Source organism: Echinops telfairi, unplaced genomic scaffold (assembly GCF_000313985.2).
Source record: "Echinops telfairi isolate 266 unplaced genomic scaffold, ASM31398v2 ScPeMD7_7468;HRSCAF=8506_0, whole genome shotgun sequence".
Classification (NCBI taxonomy): domain Eukaryota; kingdom Metazoa; phylum Chordata; class Mammalia; order Afrosoricida; family Tenrecidae; genus Echinops; species Echinops telfairi.
In genome coordinates this window covers 24,831,619-24,854,170 of record NW_022111369.1, presented here as the reverse complement: position 1 = coordinate 24,854,170, position 22,552 = coordinate 24,831,619, and the positions used below count along the sequence as shown (strand labels likewise).

The window sequence follows — 22,552 nt, the reverse complement described above, 5'->3', positions numbered from 1 at the left end:
ATCAATAAAATGTAGAAGGGAGCTTCAAAATTTCTCTGGAAAATGCTGTCATCTTTTAGTACAATTTTCCCATGCATATTTGAAATCACCCTTGTAATGGAGTTGAAATTACAAAAGTATTCCACAATTACCTAAATGCTCAATTGTGTAATAAAATTGTGTGACTTGCATTAAACTTTGAATTTAAAAAATCAGGAGCATGTCTCCTATTTTGAGAATTAGAAATTCTTTCAAATTGGAAAGTCAATGGTTGAAATCTCCCAGCTACCTTGAGGCAGAAAGATGAGGCAGTCAGGTGCTGGAAAGATGTGCAGCCTCAGTAACTCTATGGAGCAAATCTACTCTGTCTTGTTGAATCACTAAGAATGAGAACCAATTTGATGATAGTGGATTTGATTTTAATGATGATGATATTAATAGCGATTAAATTTGGTACCCAACACCAAGTACTCTTCTTTGTGCCTTGCCTGCATTATTTATAATGAGACTCATAATAATCTTTTGGATTAGATATTATTATTTGCCCTATTTTACAGATTTCAAAGTCGAGACATAGAAAACTGGAAATAACTTACCTGCATACACTCCTAGTAAATTCTGATGCCAATAATTCAACCTAGAGAATTTGACTATAAAACCCATGCTCTTGACTGCCTTTTCATATATATGTATAAATATATGTGTGTATATATATTATAGATATCTCAAAAACAATTTATTTTATCATTAAAATTAGTAATAAATGAGAGACCAGCTTATTAGAAAATCTGGATAGAGAAATATTTCTGTTGATTATAACAATTAAAAAAATACATAAAATATTTAATTAAATGACTAGGATAGTAAAGCATCATTCAACAATGATTCTTTGAATGCCTATTATAAATTTAGCATCAAAACTGTGACAGGTATAAAACTGAGATAAGCCAGGAAAAAGCATACATCATAGAGCCTGCCAAAAAAGTTAAGAAACTGAGTTAGAGGTTATGGCAAGTAAGAAATATCTAAGTATCAAAATCATAGAGTTGAAAATTGAATCAATTAACCAAACAGGATAATTATTTCCAAATAAATGTCAATATCAAGCCTGAATTATATGTTAGTGTACTATCGACATGACTCAAAAAGTGACTTTCATTTGTAAAATCATAAATAATATGAAAGCTTATAAACTAAACCGAGAAAGAAATGGTAAACAAGAAAGAGAGAAGTATGACCTACATTGCCATCTGTTGGGAAATGAACATCTGTCATGTTGAATGGAAGATGAAGCTTGGAAATTCTCAATGAATCTCAACTGCTAGCACTACCATTTAAAAGTCAAACAGATTTCAAGTCTAATTTGGAGGGGTTTTTGCGGGGGGAAATATTTAAAGAAAAACAAAAAATAAGTCTTTAATTTAGAAATCACAGATGTTAAGATTTCCAAAATTATTTTAGATAAAATTTGAGTAGAATAGTGTTGCAGAGAAAAATATTGTCAAAACTCTTTTCCAAATTAGATTTTGTGTATTCTGGAAGCTTCTTTTTCCCCTGATTCATGTAGCTAAGCCCCTAAGAATAGTATGGAGCGGGGAAAAAATGCTGGAAATAGACTTTCAGCTCTAACACGGTGCCATGTTGAGCAGTCATTTTAAATTTCTTTGCCTATGAAAGAATAATATTGGTTTACGTGATCATCAAAAATACTTTCAAGTGTGCTCCCGTTTAAGCTGTGTACATAAAAATTTCATTAATAACTATAAACTTAAATTAATATGACAGAAGTGGAATGACTAAACATGTTTTACATAGCTACATATTTTCTTAATTCTGAAATATTGAATTGTTGTTTTTTCTCTTATTTTTCTCCATCCATTAGGGAGGTGTTAATGGATTGACTGGAGAGCTAGAATTTGGAGAAAATGGAGGAAACCCCAATGTTCACTTTGAAATCCTTGGAACCAACTATGGAGAAGAACTTGGCCGAGGTGTTCGAAAAGTAAGACCAGAGACACTGATCAATGCTTTATAATCTCTATGGCATTTATGGTTTTGCTTGATTATTCTCCATAGAATATGATCAGAGTACACATTAATGCTGAAGTTTGAAAGAGGAAGAAGTGAGACCCCCCCCCCCAAAATAGGTTGATATTTGAGTCCTGCTAAATGCCCAGGAAAAGGGCATTGAGCTTGATCAGGCAGGGAATCAGCCAAAAAATAACTGAATAAAAGGATGGTCTTCAATGAGATGGGTTAACACAGAGGCAGCAAAAAATGGGCTGAATTATGGCAACGACTAGGAAGTCGGCACAGGGACAGACAGTGCTGTGTTGTGCTTTGTGTAGAAACTGACTCCAAGGCACTTAACAACAACAAAACTGTGATGCTATAAATTACATTTGTCAGAATAATTTCATAAGAAAAATATAATTTGTTGGTTGTAGAGAGAAGTGGCATCACCTATGAGTCATTATTGATTGTAATTTGTAAAATAGTGAGGTTTATATTTGTAGAAGGTATGGGTGTGAGAAAAACTTGTACCGTGTACAAATTTAGATTAAGAATTTGGATAAGTTTCATAGAGTAGAAAGAAAGTCTATAAAATGTGACATTTCAGTATCTTAACTCCTATATATGTCAGGTAATAAGTAGAAAATGGTCTGCAAAAAAAGAACTCTTGTTATATACTAGGGATCATATGTACGAAGTTGCTAACTGAGCTCCTATAAAAGATGTTTCATGAAATACCAGGGCAATGACTTTCCCAAGGAGAAATATAAAAAATGCTAGAGGAATGACTTTTCTATGGTTTGCACTTGCCACTTTATATATATTTTTGAGAGTGAAAAATCTAAAGTAATTGAGAATGCATACAGAGCCTACAACTCTGTGTTAGTTGGGGTTGACTAGAGAAACAAATTCATAGATACTCTTATGTGTAAAAGAAAGAGATTTATATAAAAGAGCAATTGTATATTGAGAAAACATCCCAACCTAGTCCAGATCAAATCCATAATTCAAATATTAGCCCATGTTTCTGATGCCAGTCCATAAATTCCTCTTTAGACTCACTCAGCACATGCAGTGATGCTGAATGCAGGAAGATCACAGGCTAGTGGGTAGGTCTTTTGAATCCAGTGGCAATGGGAGCATCTCACTGCTGGGACAGGTCTCCATGTGCCTCCTGCAGCTCTCTGAGGGTCTCAACAGCAGTGACCTATTTATCTCTGTAGTGCCTCCAAAGGAGGTCATCAAACTGCGACCTGATCGACAAGCTAGATGCCACCCCATCGCTCAAGTTGACAGTAGATTATGTAACTGCCACAGTAGTGTTTACTGCATGGAGGGTCAATGTCTTCAGTGAGTGTCTTTTCAGTGCTGAGATATAGGCTACCAGAATAGCACAAAGGGAGAAATTATTCCTAACCACAAAAGAAAACAAATGTATCTCCGAACATAGGGAGTAGGGAGGTTAAAACAATTTTGATGTGTAATGTGAATAGCAAAAGACTGAAAACTGCATGAAGCACATGGATAGTTCAGTTAATTATTTTAAAGGCAAAATCATATTCCAGAAATAGAGCATGTCAAGTACTCTAAAAACCCTTAGATGCTTCTTTTGATTATGTGCCTGAACCCCCTTCTCAGTAGTGTAACCATATTTCTGAATTTTATATATAAAGTATATATATATATATATATATATAACATTATAATTTATACATGATTAAATATATATAACTTTTTCTATATCCTTAAATAGTATAATTGAGTTTTGTCTATATTTCAATTTATGAGTAAACTTAGTATCACTTAATGAACATTAAATGTGTATGCTATATAAGCATATATAGACTATGTATGCATATATTCAATTTTCTTGATGATTTGATTCAGCACTATTTGTGTTATTCATTCTTGTTGTTAGATGTGGTTAAGTTTATTCAATGGCAGTGCTTTTTTTTTTACTCTTATGTGAATGTCTCAAAATCCACCCCATGTTTGTACATTATTGAGACCACTATAAGCATGTTGTTATAATACAGAAGAATTCCTAAGCATATAACTTGGGTACACATTCTTGCATCTTTGCATGCATTTCTCTACTTTGTCTATTTAAGAGTTTATTGGAAAGTGTCCACTGAACTTGGCTGGAAACTATCCAAGCCATTTTCATAGGAGTTTATCAATTCACACTCCAGAGCGATGAGGAGCGGAGCCCTGGAGGGGCACAGAGCCACTGCATCTCCGTGGAAGAAGAGTGAGGCTTCCCGCCATGAAAGAGGAGTCACACTCTCAGGACACACAGGGCAGTTCTACTGTGCCTACGGGAGTTCCATTAGTCAGCAGCAGCATGATGCTCTTTTTGTTTTTAATTAGTATTCATTGGGAGCTAATACATATATCCTGTCATTCCATAGTTCAATCACATCAAATAGAATTGCAGAAATGCTACTCAGTCAGTTTCCGAACATTCTTTTTCTTCCTGTGGACTCTAGACATTGTCACACCCACCATCACTGGACTTCCTGCCTCCCAAACCAAAAAACCCTTATTCTCCTTCTGCCCTATAGGCTCATCAATCCTGGGTTTCATATACCGACAGAGAGAAAAACATATAGCACAACATCAAGATGTTGAACTGCAATGACATAACACCTCTGAAATACACCCTGATAATTGAACAAATACAAACAAACAAAACAAAATGGCTCTGAAACCTTTCTCTTTTTTGGCTCCTCAGACTGATTTTTGAATGAGTTGTGAACTCAGATCTTTTAACACTTTGCCTATTAAGATGTTCATTTGTTTTTATTTGATTATGGAAGTGATGCATATAGTCTAGTTTTTTGTTACTTAATTTTGTTATAAACATTATTTTATTCTCTGTAAAATTTCTTTGTATTTGTATAGTAATTTTAATGTAGTTGAGTTATGGACATCTTTCCATAGGACTATTGTCTCTATTTAGGAAACTCACCTCCATCCCTTAAGTCATGACCATAGTGTGCTCCACACGCTCTAATGGTTGGTCTTGATGTGAGATTTTAATTGACCTAAAAGGCTTTTTAATATAAGATGTGAGAAAAGAGTGCAGCTTCTTTCTTATAATAACCTAATCACCTATCTTATTGATATAAAACAATTTGTTATGATAAAACACAGATTTCAAGTGTGCAATGGGTTTCCATGATTTAACAACCATTTTATTCCCTTTCTTAACAATGAAGATTAGTTAAATCTTTAAAGTAGAACTTGCTCCTTCGTGTGTGGCATATATTTCTAGAAAGATCCATATTGTCATGGATCACTAGGTCATATTCTATTAGGTGAGGATAGCCTGGTATCTTTTAACTTTTAATTTTCTGATTTTTGTTGATATGAGAGAAGACTATTTTACACATATGATGATTTTATATACAATTTTATTGCTGGAATTTTTAATTATAATAAATTTTCTACATGTTCTTGTAAATTTTCTATATATTACACATATTATCTATTATTAATTATGACTTTTGCCCAGTCTTTTTAATAATTATACCTTTTATTACTCTTTGGTGCTAACTAGGATCCCTTGCATAATCTTAAATGGAAGTAAAAATAGTAGACATCCCTGAATTAAAAGCAATTTCAAAGAAAATCATTTCATTACTAAATATATGTTTTCTTTTTTATTACATTTAATTAGATTAAGGAAGTGCTGAATCATGGAGCTTAAAGCATATTTACATTTATCTATATTTCTGTCATTTGTATTAAAATTGCTTGGTTTGCCATTACCTTGTTATTTTGAATTAGAAAATCATATAGTTTACTATGCCAGGAATGATACAGTCATGAAGAATGCATTAGATTTGGCTTTAAAAGGGGTATTTAAAGATCTGTCTTAGGTTACAGTGCTGTCTGTGATAGGATAATAACTATACCCATCTAAAAAAATCCAATTATTACATACCTGTTATTCAAATTTATGCAACAACCCCTCAAAGCTAGTGGGGAAGAAATTGAATTCTACCAAAGTCTTCAGTCCAATATTAATCAACATGCAATCAAAATGCATTGATAACTATTGGTGATTAGAATGCAAAAGTTGTAAACAAAGAGGAAGAAACAGTGGTTGAAAAATATGATCTTGGTGAAATTTTATGTATAATTTTCCAAAGAACTTTTATGTATAATTTATTGACTAATATATATATGTGTGTGTGTGTGTGTGTGTGTGTGTAAGCCTCTCATCTTGTACATTTCACTATTTTGTAAATTCTATTTATTTCCATGTTCTACATTTATTTTCTTTTTGCCATCTTTAGATTCAATATATATAGTAAGTGTTGAACTGCTCATCCCAAGGTTGGCAGTTCAAACCCATCAGCTACTCTGTAGGAGAAAGATAAGGCTGTCTGCTCCCATAAAGGTTTACAGCCTCTGAAAACTTATATAAGGTTTTATATATACATAGATATAGATATAGATATATAGTCACTATAAATCAGAATCAACTCAGTGTCAGATAAATACACATAGGCTTCACAAGTAAGTATAGAAAAATAATATTATAGATAATAAAAATTTCCATACATTTTAAGCTCCTTCTGTGAGTGTATATTTCCTTTTGGTTCCATTACAAATGTATATGTTAAATACTCTTTCCCTTAGAATATATAATATATACACATAATTGATTAATATATGTTTAATCAGTACCTTTGTCCTTCTTAGAGATAATAGACTTAGAACATTTTAACTACATTTATTCTATCATGTTCTACAATGATAGTTTATTTTTATGTATTTTAATGCTATCTTTTATTTCCTCCAAAATTTTGATTTTTACTAATTTGTTCAGTAAATATTTATCTACATCTCTACATGAATTTTACCACTTTCCTTGCTCTAATTTTCTTCCTCCATCTCTCTGTCTTGCATTCTGCCTGAAATACAGCTTTAAAGATTCCTTTGTTGATGATTTTTCTTGTGGTAAAATTTTTCAACTTTTGGTTATCAGAACATATCTTTATTTCATCTTCTTTCTTGAAAGACATTTCCTGGAGACTCAGAATTTTAAATTGTTTTCATTTTTTCCACTGCAGTACATTGACAATATCATGGTACTGGCTTTACTCCAGTATGTCTGCTTTCTGTGTAACTATCCGTGCTTTGACAGGAATCTGTTATTCCTTCTTAGGCTGATTTTAAGATTTGACTTTATTTATATATTTCTACACTTTTCTCTCCAGTACCTTATGCGGATTTTATTTCAGTGTTCCTAGATGTGTCAGTTTTATGATGACAAGAATGATGGTTAGTCATGTGTGATTTATGGTGCCCAAGCAGATGGTATTCAGTATCCAGTGCTATAGCTACATTCATGTGCTCATAGGATAGATTATGGAAGATATATTTCCAAACTGTTGTGGAAAATATGCCTTATATGCTGTTATCTGCCATCAATTATTTAGTGACATATGTTATTTAGTATATATAGTTCAGGACCTCTAGTAACACTGTGGGTTAAGCACTGTGCTGCTGACTGCAAGGTCAGCTGTCCAAACCCACTAACCATTCCGCTGGGAAAAAAGGAGGAAATCTGCTCTTGAAAAGAGTTACCTTCTCGGAAACTAACCCCGTAGAGAACCCCAGTGAACTCACTGTCAGGAAGTCAATTCTGACTCAGAGCAACCCTATAAGACCGGGTAGGCCCCGTGGGTCTCCAAGGCTGACATTCTTTAAGGGGTAGAAAGCCTTGTATTCCTCCCAGAAAGTAGCTGGTGCTTTTGAACTTCAGACTTTGCAGTTAGCCTCCCCATGCCAAGCCACTAGAGAGACAAAGAGGCCTGACTGTGGTGCTTAGTGCTCAGCTATTAACCAAAGGTCTGCTCTTCCAACAATCAGTCATTGTGCAGAAGAAAGGTGTGGCAATCACGCCAAAGGATTATAGCCCAGGAAAGTCTCAGGGCACAATAGTATAGGGTCCCTGGATTGAAATCTACTCAGCGGCAATAAGACTGTTTGTGTGTTCTGTCCTAGAGGGGTGCTATGAGTTAGAATTGATTTGACAACAATGGTAAGAATAATAATAAGTGATAGATATATACCAACAAACAAATGCAACATTTATCTAGAGTTAATTATAAATTCTTAAAGCTAATATATTGATAAAAATAAATTTAGTATAAAAGTAATTGGAGATTCTGAAAATGAAAATATATGAATATATAACAAGAAGATAATGGATCTTTATCTGGGGCTTTTATTCCTTAATTTCTTCTCAAATGAAAGACTTCTCTAATCTCATTGTAACTGTGAAATTAGAATTGTTATATGCATTTCCTCAATTTGAAAATTAACGAACAGCGTCTGTACACATTAAGGTACACATACAGAGAGGACTCGATCTTCAGATAGCAACCAACCCCCGAATCACTGTCATTCACACTCAGTGTGACGCTACAGGACAGGATAGAACTGCCCCTGTGGTTTTCCAAGTCTTTCACTCCTGTAAAGACACAGTCTCAGAAACCCACAGGGCCAATTCTACCCTGTCCTGTTGAGTCAGTATGGCACCTTTCTACACACAGGTGAGCATATTTTTCTTGGGGCAAACATTACCTTTCAAAACCCTCACCTGTATTGTCCTTTAATCTGTTAACTTACACATAATCATTTTTTGTACCATACTTCCTCTTTTCAATAGCTCCTGCAATGTTATTATTAATTTTCTCAAAGTCTTATTTTTATTCAAACACTCCATATTCAATGAAAAATGTATTCATAGGAAATAATTAAGTATGTATGCAGGAGGATTATAATTACAGTATTTCTATAAAAATAGAAAGTAAGAGAAGAAAAGAGTTGTGAGTAGAGAGCAGTCAGCAATACAGCAGCAGGTAGTGTGATAAAGAATAAAGAAAACTGTCTGAATTTAACCCTCTTGTGACCTATTGTTCATAAGAGTCTCCCGCTACGTTACCCACCTCCGCGATTCCCTGGGAAACTACTACCCCATTTATAAAGGATCTTGCCATCTGATTGGGTCCTTTATACCTGCATGAATTTAAGAAACAGGCCTCATCCCACCAACCACAACATCAGCGACTTGTTGGGACATCGGTTGTCGAGTACACTGAGCAGGTTCTAACACTGAGCAAGACTATGCACTACACAAGGAAATGCCGCTGCTTCTGTGCGATCTCACGCTGGTTCCTGGTTGAGCCCGTTGCTGCAGCTACTCTGTCGGCCCATCTCATGGAGGGGCTTCCTCTTTTTTGCTGATCCTCCACTTTCCTAAGCATGAGGTCCTTTTCCAGAGATTGCCTCTCCTGAGAATATGCCAATGTTATGCCCAACAGGAGACAGTCTCCTCATCCTCACTCGGAAGTAGCGTTCAGCCTATACTTCCCCAAGACAGATTTGTTTGTTCTTCTGGCAGTCCATAGTATTTTCAATATTCTTTGCAACCACTGTAATTCATATGTATCTTATTCCTCTACATCTTACTTAGTCATTGTCCAGTTTTCACGTATCATTTTACTGGGGGCTCTTACAACTCTATAACAATCCATACATCCATTGTATCAAGCTCATTTGTACATATGTTGCCATCATCCTTTTCAAAGCATTTTCTTTCTACTTGAGCCCTTGGTATCAGCTCATTTTTTCCCTCCCTCCCCCATCCTCCTACCCTCGTGAACCCTTGATAAATTAGAAATCATTATTATTTTCATATCTTATACCATCCTCTGTCTCTCTTCACCCATGTTTCTGTTGATCGTCATCCTGGGATGGGGCAGGGTGGTGGTGGTTATACATCGATCATTGCAATCAGTTCTCTCTTTCTGCCCCCACCTTCCCCTACCCTCATGGTATCGCTATTGTTCCTGAGGGGTTTATCTGTCCTGGATTCTGTGTGTTGAAAACTCTTATCTGTACCAGTGTACATGCTCTGGACTAGCCTGATTTGTAAGGTAGAACTAGGGCCATGATAGTGGCAGGGGGCTGGGAGGTAGGGGAAGCATTAACGAACTAGAAGAATGTTGTATGTTTCATTGGTACTATAATGCACCCTGGCTGGCTTGTCCCTTCCATAGGATCCTTCTCAGAGGGGTTGTCCAATTGTCTACAGATAGGCTTTGGGTCTCCCCTCCTCCCCACCCCATTCACATGGATATGTTTATTTGTTTGGGCTCTTCTGATGCCTGATGCCTGATCCTGTGGATACCTTGTGATTACACAGGCTGGTGTGCTTCAGGTTGGGAGAAAGGCTAATTAACAACTTTTAATATGCCAATGGCGCACCCTTATTTTCTGAAAATTTGGAAGAATTAATAATTTGCTGATGAAGATTAAGGATTGTAGCCTCCAGTATGGATTTCAACTCAATGTAAGGAAAGCCAAAGGTCTCACAACTGTACCAATAGTTCACATTATGTTAAATGGAGAAATGGGTGAAGTTGTACGACTTTGTCTTGCTAGTATCCACAATGAATGCTCATGGAAGCAGCAGTCAGGAGATCAAAAGAAGTATTGAATTTGGTAAATCTGCTGCACAGTACTCTTTAGAGTATGGAAGAGCAAAGATGTTCCATTGAAGACTGAGGAGTGCATGACCCAAACCATGGTATTCTGCCTTGCCTCATATTCATGTGAAAAGGTGCACATTGAATATGGAAAACTGTAGAAGAATGTATGCATTTGAATTGTGATGCTGGAGAAGAATATTGAAAGTACCAGGGACTGCCAAATGTACAGACCAATCTTTCTTGGAATAATTAAGGATAGAATATTCCTTAAAGGCTTGGATGGCGAGGCTTCCCCTCACATACTTCGGCCATATTGTCAGGAGAGACTAGTCCCTAGCGAATGACATCAACTTTGGTAAAGTGGAGGGGTGGTGAAAAAGAGGAAGGCCCTCAAGGAGATTGGTTGACGCAGTGCCTGCCTCAATGGCCTGAGGTTTAGGAACAGTTGTGAGGATGGTGCAGGACTTGGCAGTGTCTCATTCTGTTGTTTATCGGGTCACTATGGGTCAGTGCAGACTCGATGGCATCTAACAACAACATAGGCATACGAAACTGAACACTGAAAAAGGGAAATGGAAGAATGAAGAAATGCTTTTGAATTATGGTGTTAGTTAAGAGTACTGAAATAATCTTTAAAACTGAGGATGCCCAACCTTTATGCCATATCCTTTGGGTATGTCATGACCCCTGTTTAAAGTAAAGGGTCAACAAAAAAGAGGAAGACACTAAAGGGGACAGAATGATATAGAGGCTACAACCATTGGCTCAATCGCAACAATTTTGAGAATCATGTATACCCAGGAGTTGAGTCGACGTGACAAGCACCTGGTAACAAGAAGAACAACAACATCTATCATTAGGAAATTGAGAAATCTTCTGAGACATGCAAAGTCTTTGTGAGGCTAGACACCAGTTTATTAATTCAAATGGTCAGGCATTTGAAAAGTCATGGATATAGGGTGACAGAGCAGGGATTTTTATTAAACCTACTTAAATCTATGAATATTCATGTTGTTTCACCCTCGTTGGAATTCAAAACCTCGGCATAGTTCTTGTCTATCACATTGGCTTAACAATGAATAAGTATTTCATAGAATATTTCCCTTGTTATATTATTAGGTACCATCAGGTTTTTCAAGCTGATACTGATCTGCAGAGGGACACGGCATCAAAGTAGAAGTGTCCCCCAGGGATTTCTGGCCTGTAATCTCTATGGGAGCTGATTGCCAGGTCTTTTGCCCCTTAGAGTACTTGCTGGGTTCAAGTTGCCCATCTTTCCATTAGTGGCTGAGTACTTGGTGTCCCAACAGAATTCCTAACCCTATTGTTATTGCTGTTGTTAATCACCTTTAAATCAGTGCTCATGCACACAGACCCTACAGAAAACAGAATGAAACACTCCCTGGCCCTTGGCCACCCCCACGTCATTGTCATAGTGGAGCCTCCATTGTAGTCACTGGATCAGTCCGTCTCATCCAGCCTCTTCCTCTGTGTCCCTGACCCTCCTCTTTACCAGATATGTGGTCCTTTTCCAGGGACACAGTGGTTCTGATACTAAGTCTAAACTGTATGAGATGTAGTCTCTCCACCTTTACTTCTAAGGACATTCAGGCTGAACGACGTTCAAGAGAGATTTTTTTTTTCCTTCTGGCAGTTCATGGTATTTTCAATAGTCTTGATCAACATCCACATTCAAGCGCATTCATTAGGCTTCAATGTTTCAAGGTAATCAAGCCTTGCTGGAGTGAGGCACGCTTTGGTCCTCAAAGTGACATCTTTACCCTTTACACTTTAAAGAGATCTGCTGGGAGCCCTGGTCGTCTAGTGGGCTACACATTAGAATGTTAACCAGAGGGTCAGCAGGTGCAAATCAAGCAATCATTCCACGCGAGCAAGATGAGGTACTCTGCTCTCAAAACGAATTAAAGTCTCAGAAGCAGTTCTCCTCTGCCCAATAAAGTTGAAATGGATTTGATGGAAGTGGCTGATGGGTGGGTGGTGTGTGTGTGTGTGTGTGTGTGTGTGTGTGTGTGTGTGTGTGTGTGTGTGATTTGCCTGTGAGCATTAAATATGGATCAAAGCAATGAAATCATTGACAATATGTCTTATCTTAGTTTCTCACGATGCTGCCTATTGATTCAGTTGTGAGGGTTTGGGTTTGCTTTCCTGATACTGAAGTTGTAAAGGTCCCAAGTAATTTGAGGAGTGCTATAGGTTAGTTCAAATCCGAGTGGCAGAGGGGATTACGTCTTAGGCTACTAACCATATCAGCAGTTCAAACCCACCAGCTGCTCTAGGAGCGAAAGATGAGGAGCTCTGCTCCCCAAGATGTTTACAGAGTCGGAAATTCAAAGGGATAGGTTACGTCTCTCTTTCATGGTCACTATGAGCCATGATGGACTGGCTGGCATGGGCTTTTATATACATTATTTGTGGAAGTAGCTTCATTTATAAACAGGATCATCCCTTTGCATGGACATGCGTACACAAATAATGCTTTAAAAGATACTTGTAAAGAGGAAACATTACCATGGGAATAAATAAAATGATTTACTACATGTGTATCCAAAATTAAGGATTTACTCTCAGTTTCCCCTGGTTTCAAAAATAGTGGAAGCCTTTCCAGGTGACAAGCTGTCAAGTTGGCAGTGTTTATTCTGCTGCCAATGGTTACATGTACACAATGCCTGCAGCTTATCACCTCGAGCAGGGACACTGTCAGATCTCATAAACAAAACAGGCTTGTGTCTGCTCAGAACTTGAATGTGAGATTGACCAAGGTTTCACCATTCCAATTTTGGGGCTTGTCTCAGCTCTCTTGGCAATGTATGAGAAGAGGTTCCATTTTTCTGAATTTGGTGAAAATATGAAAAGGGTTTTTTAATTTTCACTGATGCTGATCAAAACAAAGAGCTTTCTGGCTTTGATTTTTTGAACATGCTCTTTTACTTTGATGTAAGTTGGTGTTTCATGCAGTAGATGGTATATTCAAGGTGTTAACACACCGTGTCTCCTAGGAGATGAATTCAGGTGAACCTCAAAGCCAACTTGTGAAATATCAAGGTTTCTATATGATTGAACTCTCCTTAAAAATATGGTTGTTTTTATTTCAGTGTGTTCTTTTTTCCCCCCAATGCTTAAGTTGCAACACATGCACACACACACACACACTCACAGTTTCACAGACATTCTATGAAGTCCCTGCACACCAGATTTTTTATGACATGAAATTTAAAAATTATGTCAAACAGCTATATTTGCAGCAACCACACACTGTTGCTGTAGTTTACATGACAGCATTTTTGTTAATAAATAGCAGTGTGCCTGAAGTTTGCTTTGTTTTGTTTTGCCAATGCTGCTTACATTTTATTGTAAAAACAGTTCTAGCACAAAAGCATAATAATAGAGATTTAATGTCTTTGAACTTTATCATAAGCAAGAAAATCAGGAGACCAGAAAGAGGAGATTGCAGTTGTTTTCTGAGCCCAACTTAATTGCATAATAATGCTTTTTGTCTTCATAAACATGTTTTCTCAGATCAGTTAATGAAATAAAATGGTACTATGGATACTTTTGCTTCTAGGTGTAATGTTTTCTTAGATTTAGAATCCTCGTTAAAGTTCTACTACATTAAATTCACAATTATAAAAACCATAGCTTTGTGTTCTTGGGAAAGTTCTTGTTAGCCCATTTTTAATGAAGCACCTTACATTTTAAAATAATAAATAACAACTTTGCGTCCAAATAGCCAGTGGTTACAATATTGCACTGACAACGTTTACCATGGCATTTCTATTTTGATTCTTCAAGTAGAAAATAACATTTTCTATTTTATTATACAGTTTTATATTTCTTCATAATACATTTTATAAATTATTGCACATATATAGGATTAATATATATAAAACTATTTAGTTATCTCTATAGCAAGAGCCCTGATATCACAGTGGTTATGTTTTGGTCTTTGATCCACAAGGTCCACAGTTCGAAACCACCAATCACTTTGAGGGAGAAAGATGGGGCTTTCTACACCTGTAAAAAGTTACAATCTTTAAAACTCACAAGAACAAATTTTACATCATTCTATAACATCACCATGAATTGGCATCAACTCAGTGGCAGTGAGTATATAATATATATATAAACACACATATTATATGTGTGTGTGCAAGTAGAAATAATTTACTTTTTTCAGGTATGTATTTCTCATTATAATATAAACTGGGAAAAACAAAACAACAACTTTCATTTGTTCTCTTCTGTGTTCCCCACTGCATGGCATATAGTAGATGCCTATTTAGTGTTAAACCAATGAAGTAACATATGAATGTACACACTTATGTAAATTCCAAAAACTTATTCTTCACACTTATAAATATAGCAGACACAATTGCACTAATTCAAATGGAAATGAATAATTGTACATAATTGTATTTTTTGGCCTTAAAATCTGCATTGGAATGTGAGTGCTTTGATTACATCGTCCAATACTGCATTTCCACTAAATAGATGAGTTAGTCAAAAAGTTTGGCTACCGAACACTATTTATATGTGTATTGGTTTATTCATAGTAAACCATGTCTCTGTGATGAGAGGGTGACAACTTTGCTTAGTAATGTAGTTATGTTAGTTCCATTACAGAACCTTAGAAATATCCAATCAAAATAGTGTCTTCCAAAGGGATCCACCAGTTAACTGAAGGCAGAGATGTCAGTTCTGAAAGTTATGAAGCCTGCTTTTTGCTATTCTAAAGAGGTAATACTGATACATTTTCTCAAAGGATGAAGGGTGGCCATAGGTCTTAGGAAATGTTACGACAATTAATAATTCCACTTGTGAGAAAAATATCAGAAAAGTTGCACTGGAGAATTTTTGTCTTTCTGCTCAGGTTACAAGGCTATCCTACACAAAGTTTATATGGAAAACACACCCCAAGGAAAACCGACTGCACTGGTCTGGCCCTGTCCGATTTTTGTTTGTTCCAAAATTTCACAGAAAATTGTAAAGGAACATGATTTGAGTCCTTTGAGGATGCTTAAACTGTCCTGTTGATGTGTTTTACCTCAAAGAGTACAGAATTAGACAGGCAGCATTCCAGAGATGTTAACACTGCCTTTAAACACGTGCAGACCTAGATGGCAGACATTTTATGAAATGATAGGTCTACATTTTAAATTGTGTTTAATAAAGGTTTCTATGATGTTGTAGCGATACCTTCAGACTTGTATATTTCAGTTGACTAAATAACAGATTAGTGAGCCCCATGAAGACATGTGTGTGGTTTTTTGGCAAAGATCTATGTGTGGTTTTCAGAGACAGAAGGAACAGCCTCCTCCCTGGGGGACGGACAACGGAAAAGTGGGTGAAGGGAGACGTCGGACAGGACAAGATATGACAAAATAAACAATTATAAATTATCAAGGGTTCATGAGGGAGGGGGGAGGGGGGAATGAGTGGAAAAAATGAGGACCTGATGCCGGGGGCTTAAGTAGGGACCAAATGTTTTGAGAATGATGAGGGCAATGAATGTACAAATGTGCTTTACACAATTGAAGTCTGAATGGATTGTGATGAGTTATATGAGCCCCTAGTAAAATGATTTTTAAAAAAAGGAGGAACAGGTAGTTAGGTTTTTATTATTATAAGCAAAATGGAAGGAATTATAAAGGTACAAATTCATTAGAATTGTCATATTTGAATTAGCAGAACCTCGTACCAAAAGATGCATGTTTCATGTTATCAATGTGTGTTCTCTGGTTTTCCGAAATGATAGGAAAAAAGCTTTTAAAATCCTGCTTTCCTTTCAGCTGTCCTCAGCTGGATTCATGCTGTAATGTCTTAAATACGTTGTAAGCACTTTGGAGACAAGGATCATAATTTCTCAACTGTATGTTCTCAATGCACGTAATAATCAATCAATATATTAAAAGAATGAATATAGCTGGCTCCAGGTGGGACTGTGACATTTGCATTCTTGACAGATATCCCATCCAACTGTGTCGATACTATGGTTGGCTTTTGAAGTTCAAGATTATTTTCTCCAATTAGACTAGATTTAATAAGTTAAATTAGAAAACACATAACACACATACACAAACATAGACAAAGCCTTTGTTGTCAAGCAAACCTGTCTTGAAATTTTGACCCTGTCACTTATTGACTGGGTAATTTCAAGACTACTAAGCTCAGTGAACTTCTATGTCTTTAAATGTAAATAAAACTTATATCTCTAAACTTATATCTACAAGAATTAAATTAAATTAAATTCTTTATGTAGGTCACATAATGAAAGCTAATAAAAAAATAGCTGTTTGAAATAGACAGTAATCTATATGATTTACTTTCAAGCCAATATAAGAAATGCCAGTTATTCTGGCAAAAACAAAAATGTTCTTTGAAGTGAAAAAAGTAATTTCACTTTAGTTGTGATTGACAGTGCATAATATATGGTATTCACAGTGACAGTACAAAACACTAACCATTTTGTTGTATTTAATGACCTTTCTGACTGCAAATTTCCACAAGTCTGTTCATCAAGATATGGGGCTTAAGGCTCTGCCTTTATATGGAACGTTAATAGGAGTGGACAGGAACCAGCTTCTCAGGTCGTTGGGACTATGCTGACTTCACTGGAGTGTACCAAGATGTCTGGTAGAATCTGATTTTGGGTTCATATGTGGTGGAAACAGAAACAATATTGTTGATAGATGTATATTGCTTTTCTATTGTTAAAAATTGAGGTTAGCACTGGCAGTATCTGTGGGCCTGCCGACTCTGAGGGAATGTTTTTAGGCCTGCATATGTACCATGCTCACCTTAAACATATCTTAAACAAAAAGAATTCAAGCCTTGAGTTGCAGTATTGAAAGATTCTATGGGAAAAGAAATTAAGTGATGCAAGGAACATCAAAAGAAGATTGAATTAATATACCGTCACTGTACAAAAAGATGTAGTCCACAAACATTTCAAGAGGTAACATATGAGCAAGAACCAATGGTACTGAAGCAAGAAGTCCAAGCTGTACTGAGGGCACTAGCCAAAAACAAGGCCCAAGAACTGATGGAATATCAGTTGAAATGTTTCAACAAGCTGATAAATTACTGGAAGCACTCACTGGTCTATGCCAGAAATTTTGGAAGACAGCTACATGGCCAACCATATTTATATCCATTTCAAAGAAAGGTTATCCAACAAAATGCTCAGGTTTTAGAACAGCAGCATCAATATCTCAGGCAAATGCAATGTTGCTGAAGATAATCTAACAGACAGGCAGAGGTTAATGCTGGATGCAAACAAGGAAGTAGAAAAAGTGTTATCATTACTGATGTCAGATGAATCTTAGCTGAAAGCAGTACAAACCCTAAAGGTGTTTACTTGTTTTATTGAATACTGCAAAGGCATTAGACTCTGTGGATCACAACAAACTACAGTTAGATTTGAGAAAAATAGGAATTCCCCCAAACATCATTGAGTGCATGCTGAACTTGTCCATGGGTCAAGAGGTTGTAGTGAGAACAGAAAGAGGGAATACTGCGTGATTTAAAAGCAAGAGAGAAATGTCTCAGGGTTGTATTGTCTTACTATACTAATTCAATATGTATGCTGAGCAAATCATCAGAGGAACTGATCTGTATAAAGAAGCACGGGGGAGCAGGATTGGAGGAAGGCTAAGTAACAACCTGTGACATGCAGATGACAAAACACTGCTTGCTGAATGTGAGGACTTGAAACACTTACTGATGAACAGAGATTGCAGCCTTCCATATGGATTACAGCTCAGTCTCAATAAGACCAAAATCCTTACAACTGGACCAGTATGTAACATCATCATAAATTGGGAAAAAAATTGAAATTTTCAAGGATTTTGTCTTCCTTGGATCCACAATCAGTGCTCATGGAAGCAGCACTGGTGCACAAGACCTCTCTAAAATTTTCAAAAGCCAAGAGGTTACATTGAGAACTAAGACACAGCTGGCCGAAGGCATGGGATTTTCACTTGCTTCATATGCATGTGAAAGTTAGACATTGAATAAGGAAACCCTAAAAAAATAGATGCATTTGAGTTATGGTGCTGGTGAAGAATATTGGAAGTACCACAGACCGCCAAAAGGACAAGCAATCTGCCTTGGAAGAAGTACAGCCAGAATGCTCCTTAGAAGCAAGGATAGCAAGACTTTGTCTCATGTATTTTGGACATGTTTTTAGAAGAGCTCAGTCCCTGAGGAAGGACATCATGCTTGATAAAGTAGAGGGAAATTGAAGAAGAGGAGGACTCTCAACCAGATGGATGAACATATGGCTGCAACATTGAGCTCAAACATAAGAGTGTGAGAATGGCACAGAAGAGGGCGGTGTTTTGTTGAGTTGCAACTAACACTCACAGCTAACAACAACAACAAAATGTGTTCTAAAAGTATCTCACTCTTCATCAGACTCATACAGCACCATCAAAGCCACCGCCACCACTACCAATGTCCAGATACCATCCACTGACTTCAATAAGCACAACCTTGACATCCTCTGTACAGCCTTACACTTTCCTTAAGCCACAGTGGTTATGGGCAAAACTCAGTACTAGGAAACAAGCATGGACATAATTTAAATTAAGAATATTCAGAATTACATTCCTTTCTCATGGTCTTTTTGTGATTGTACTCTTAGTAACAGACATCAAGACTTTTTATAAGCAGGCTGTGTGAATGTGGAGACTGAGCGGAAAGGAGTAACAAAGTAAGTGACGGTTGTGTCTGTGTGTTAGGAACTCACACTGGAGTTCACAGTGAGGCTTGTGGCATGGCCAAACTAACACCATACACTCACTGCCATCGAGTCAATGCTGACTCATAGTGCCCCCTATGGGTTTCCTGTAACTGTTTATGGGAGTAGAAAGCCTAGGCTTTTTCCTGTGGTGGTCGTTTTGAACTGCCAACCATGTGCCTCGCAGTCCAATGCATAACCACCACACTATCAGGGATCCTTCTGCAGGACATGAGTTTATACAATTGAGCCACAATAAAAACTCTCCAGTTCTGGCTGTATATTCACACAAAGTGTGCTAATAGAACGTTCTTCACTCATGTATTTGAGGTCCTTCCTTCAAACTCATGAGCTTTGTGCTCCTGCCTGTGATGACGACTTGTGATTGGAGTCATCACTGTGGGAGATCGCTGCGTGGCTGAGTGCAACTTCCTTCCTCCTTTCCTCTTTCCCCGGATAATTTCCTTTGCCGGTTCTTTTGCACAGGGGACCTGACACACACCGCAGCTAGTCAGAACCTTCTACGACTTTATATTGTCAGGTTGTTAGGGTCTTCCTGCAGTGACTAGAAAACTAAAGGATTGAGATTTCTTTTTCTTTTAATATATGCTTTATTGTATAGTAGGCTTGGTTTATACTTTAGGTCATCATTTTTGTATTCAAAGATTCAACAATTTAAACAACTTACCAAACTTCCTTATAACACTTCATTTTTAGTAGAAACTTTGATATTCCAGAGAAGATACATTTTATACTTTGAGATGGTGTGAATATGTGGACTATCAATATTTTATCAATTTCTTCTATTAATTTGAATACTTTTGACTCAATAGGGAGCCCCAAGGGTGTAGTGGTTTCACTTTAGGCTGCGATTCACATGGTTGCAGTTCAATACCACCAGCGCTCTGCTGGAGAAAGAGTAGGCGTTCCACTCCTGTAACAGTTACAGCCTCAAAACCCACAGCAGCTCCCTGCGAGTCAGCACTGACGAGATGCCAGTGAGTTTGATTTTTTGGTATTGACTCAATGATATCATTAATGACGAAAATGGTGGTATGTTGCAACTAAAATGGGGTAATATATTTGGGAATTTATACATAATGAATGAATTTATTTGTATTTTAAAGATATATAGCTATATTATGCTGTCTAAAAATAGGACTAAACTGTTGGGCAACTAGTTTTCATCCTCAGCAGCATGGACGCTATGAATATGTGGTTTTGAATAGTTGCCATATTTGTAATTATTTTATTATTTTTGACTGTTGTTATTGTTAGACACCACGGAGTCTGTTCCCACTCATAACAACCCTATCTACTGCAGAAAGAAATACAACCTAGTCCTACACAATCCCTAGTCCTACGCAATCGCCTCAGTAATTGTTATTTTTGAGCCATTGTTGTATCAATCCATCCCCTTGAGTGTTTTCCTTTTTCTCTACATATCCTTTACTTTCCCATGACCTTCTGCAAGGGCTGCCCCACATTACCTGAGAGGAGATACCCTCATCCTTGCTTCTAAGGAGCATTCTGATTTTACTTTACCCAAGACAAAGCTGCTCATCCCACTGGAAGTTCAAGTGAAAACAATATTCTTCACCAGCGCTGTCATTCGGGCATACTGGTTCTTCTCCCTCCTCTATTCATTGTCTTGGGCTGGGTTCTTTGTATATATATATATAAAAGAGAGAAATTTATGTTGAAAATGTCCCGCCCATTTGTACAAATGGAAATCCAATCTGAGCCCTGAAGTTTCCAAATCAGTAGATCATATGTTAAGCCGGAGGCCTCTCTAACTCACAAAACTTCAGGGGCTGATGAATCCAAGACAGGCACAAACGTCACAGGATGATGACGGCAGAGGAGGACGAATCCAAGGCAAAAAAGCCCGGTTGTAGTTCAGAAGGCAGGGCACTGATGGCTCCTGGGCCTGGCAGGAAATATGGTATGCATTCTAGTCAGTTCCAAAGAGGTGGATGTCAGTGAGCCAGAGGCAGGATCCAAACCCAGTAAAAAGAATACAAACTTTTCCACAGCACCTACTTATATAGGAAGGAGGTCACAGCCCGAAGGAAATTTTCTTTCAATTATATCAGGGTTATGATCTGAGTAAAGGGGTTGTTCTACCATAATCTTACAATTAATTAGCTGATCATAGCAGATCCCTTTGTAGAGTTGATTATATTTTGTTAAGTCATATCATGGAACTAAACCACTGATAATCATGGGACTAAACCACTGATAATCCTGGTCTAGGCAAATTGACACAAACCTATCACATCATTGTCCAATTTTCACATGCATATGAGGTGACTGAAAATACCATGAATATGTCAGACACACCTTTTTATTCAGGTGACACCTTTGCTCTTCAAAACTTTGAAGAGATCTATTTTGGTAGATTTCCCCAATGCAATGCATTCTTTGATTTGTTAACTACTTTCAAGGGTGTGGCTTAGGGTGTAAGTAGAATGAAGAACTCAATAACTTCAATCTTTGTATTGTTTATCATGATGTTTTCTATTGTTCCAGTTTTGAAGTTTTCTTGTTTTTGTAAAGTTAAGGCCTGATCTCATATACCGAAGACTGTAAACTTTAATCTTCATTGGTAAATTCTTTAAATCTCCATGATGTTCTGCAAGTAAGATTGTGTCATCTGCATATTGTAGGTTGATCATGAGCCTTCCTCTAATCCTGATGCTGCATCCTTTCTCATACAGTCCAATTTCTTGGATTATTTGCTCACCATCCAGTTGAATAAGTATTGTGAAAGGATACCACCCATACACACCCGTCTTGATGTTAAGCTATGCAGTATTCCCCTGGTTCAAATGCTTGCTTATGAGCCTCCCTCGCCTAGTAGGTTACACACTGGACTGCTGACCATAGGGTAAGTGGTTGGAACCCACTAGTCTCTCTGTGGAAGAGAGATGAGGTGGTCTGCCACTGTATAAAGTTTTAAAACACCAAAAGGGCTATTCTGCTTTGTCTGACAGGGTTTCTATGAGTCAGAACCAACTCAACAACAGTGGGTATGCACAGGTCTATATACATATCCTGCAGGAACACAATTAAGTGTCTGGAATTCCTATTCAACGTTTATTCTGATCCACACAGTTGAACATTTTTGCATAGTCAATAAACCACAAGAAAACAACTTTCTGGTATTCTCTGCTGGCAGTCAAGATCCAAGTAATATCAGCAGTGATATTCCTCATTCCATGTCCTCTTCTGAATCTGGCTTGACTTATTAGCAGTTCCCTGTTGATGTATTGCTGCAATTCTTCTT

General features: G+C 37.0%; 1 protein-coding gene across 3 annotated transcripts in view; it reads left to right on the top strand.

Moving 5' to 3' along the window:
- Nucleotides 1–22,552, top strand: part of GRID2 (glutamate ionotropic receptor delta type subunit 2) — a 1,637,701-nt gene that overhangs the window by 955,564 nt on the left and 659,585 nt on the right. For all 3 annotated transcript variants that reach the window (XM_045284270.1, XM_045284271.1, XM_004703263.4), the window contains exon 8: nt 1,862–1,981. In XM_045284270.1, coding sequence (XP_045140205.1) covers nt 1,862–1,981 — 120 coding nt within the window. The remainder of the gene's footprint in view (nt 1–1,861; nt 1,982–22,552) is intronic.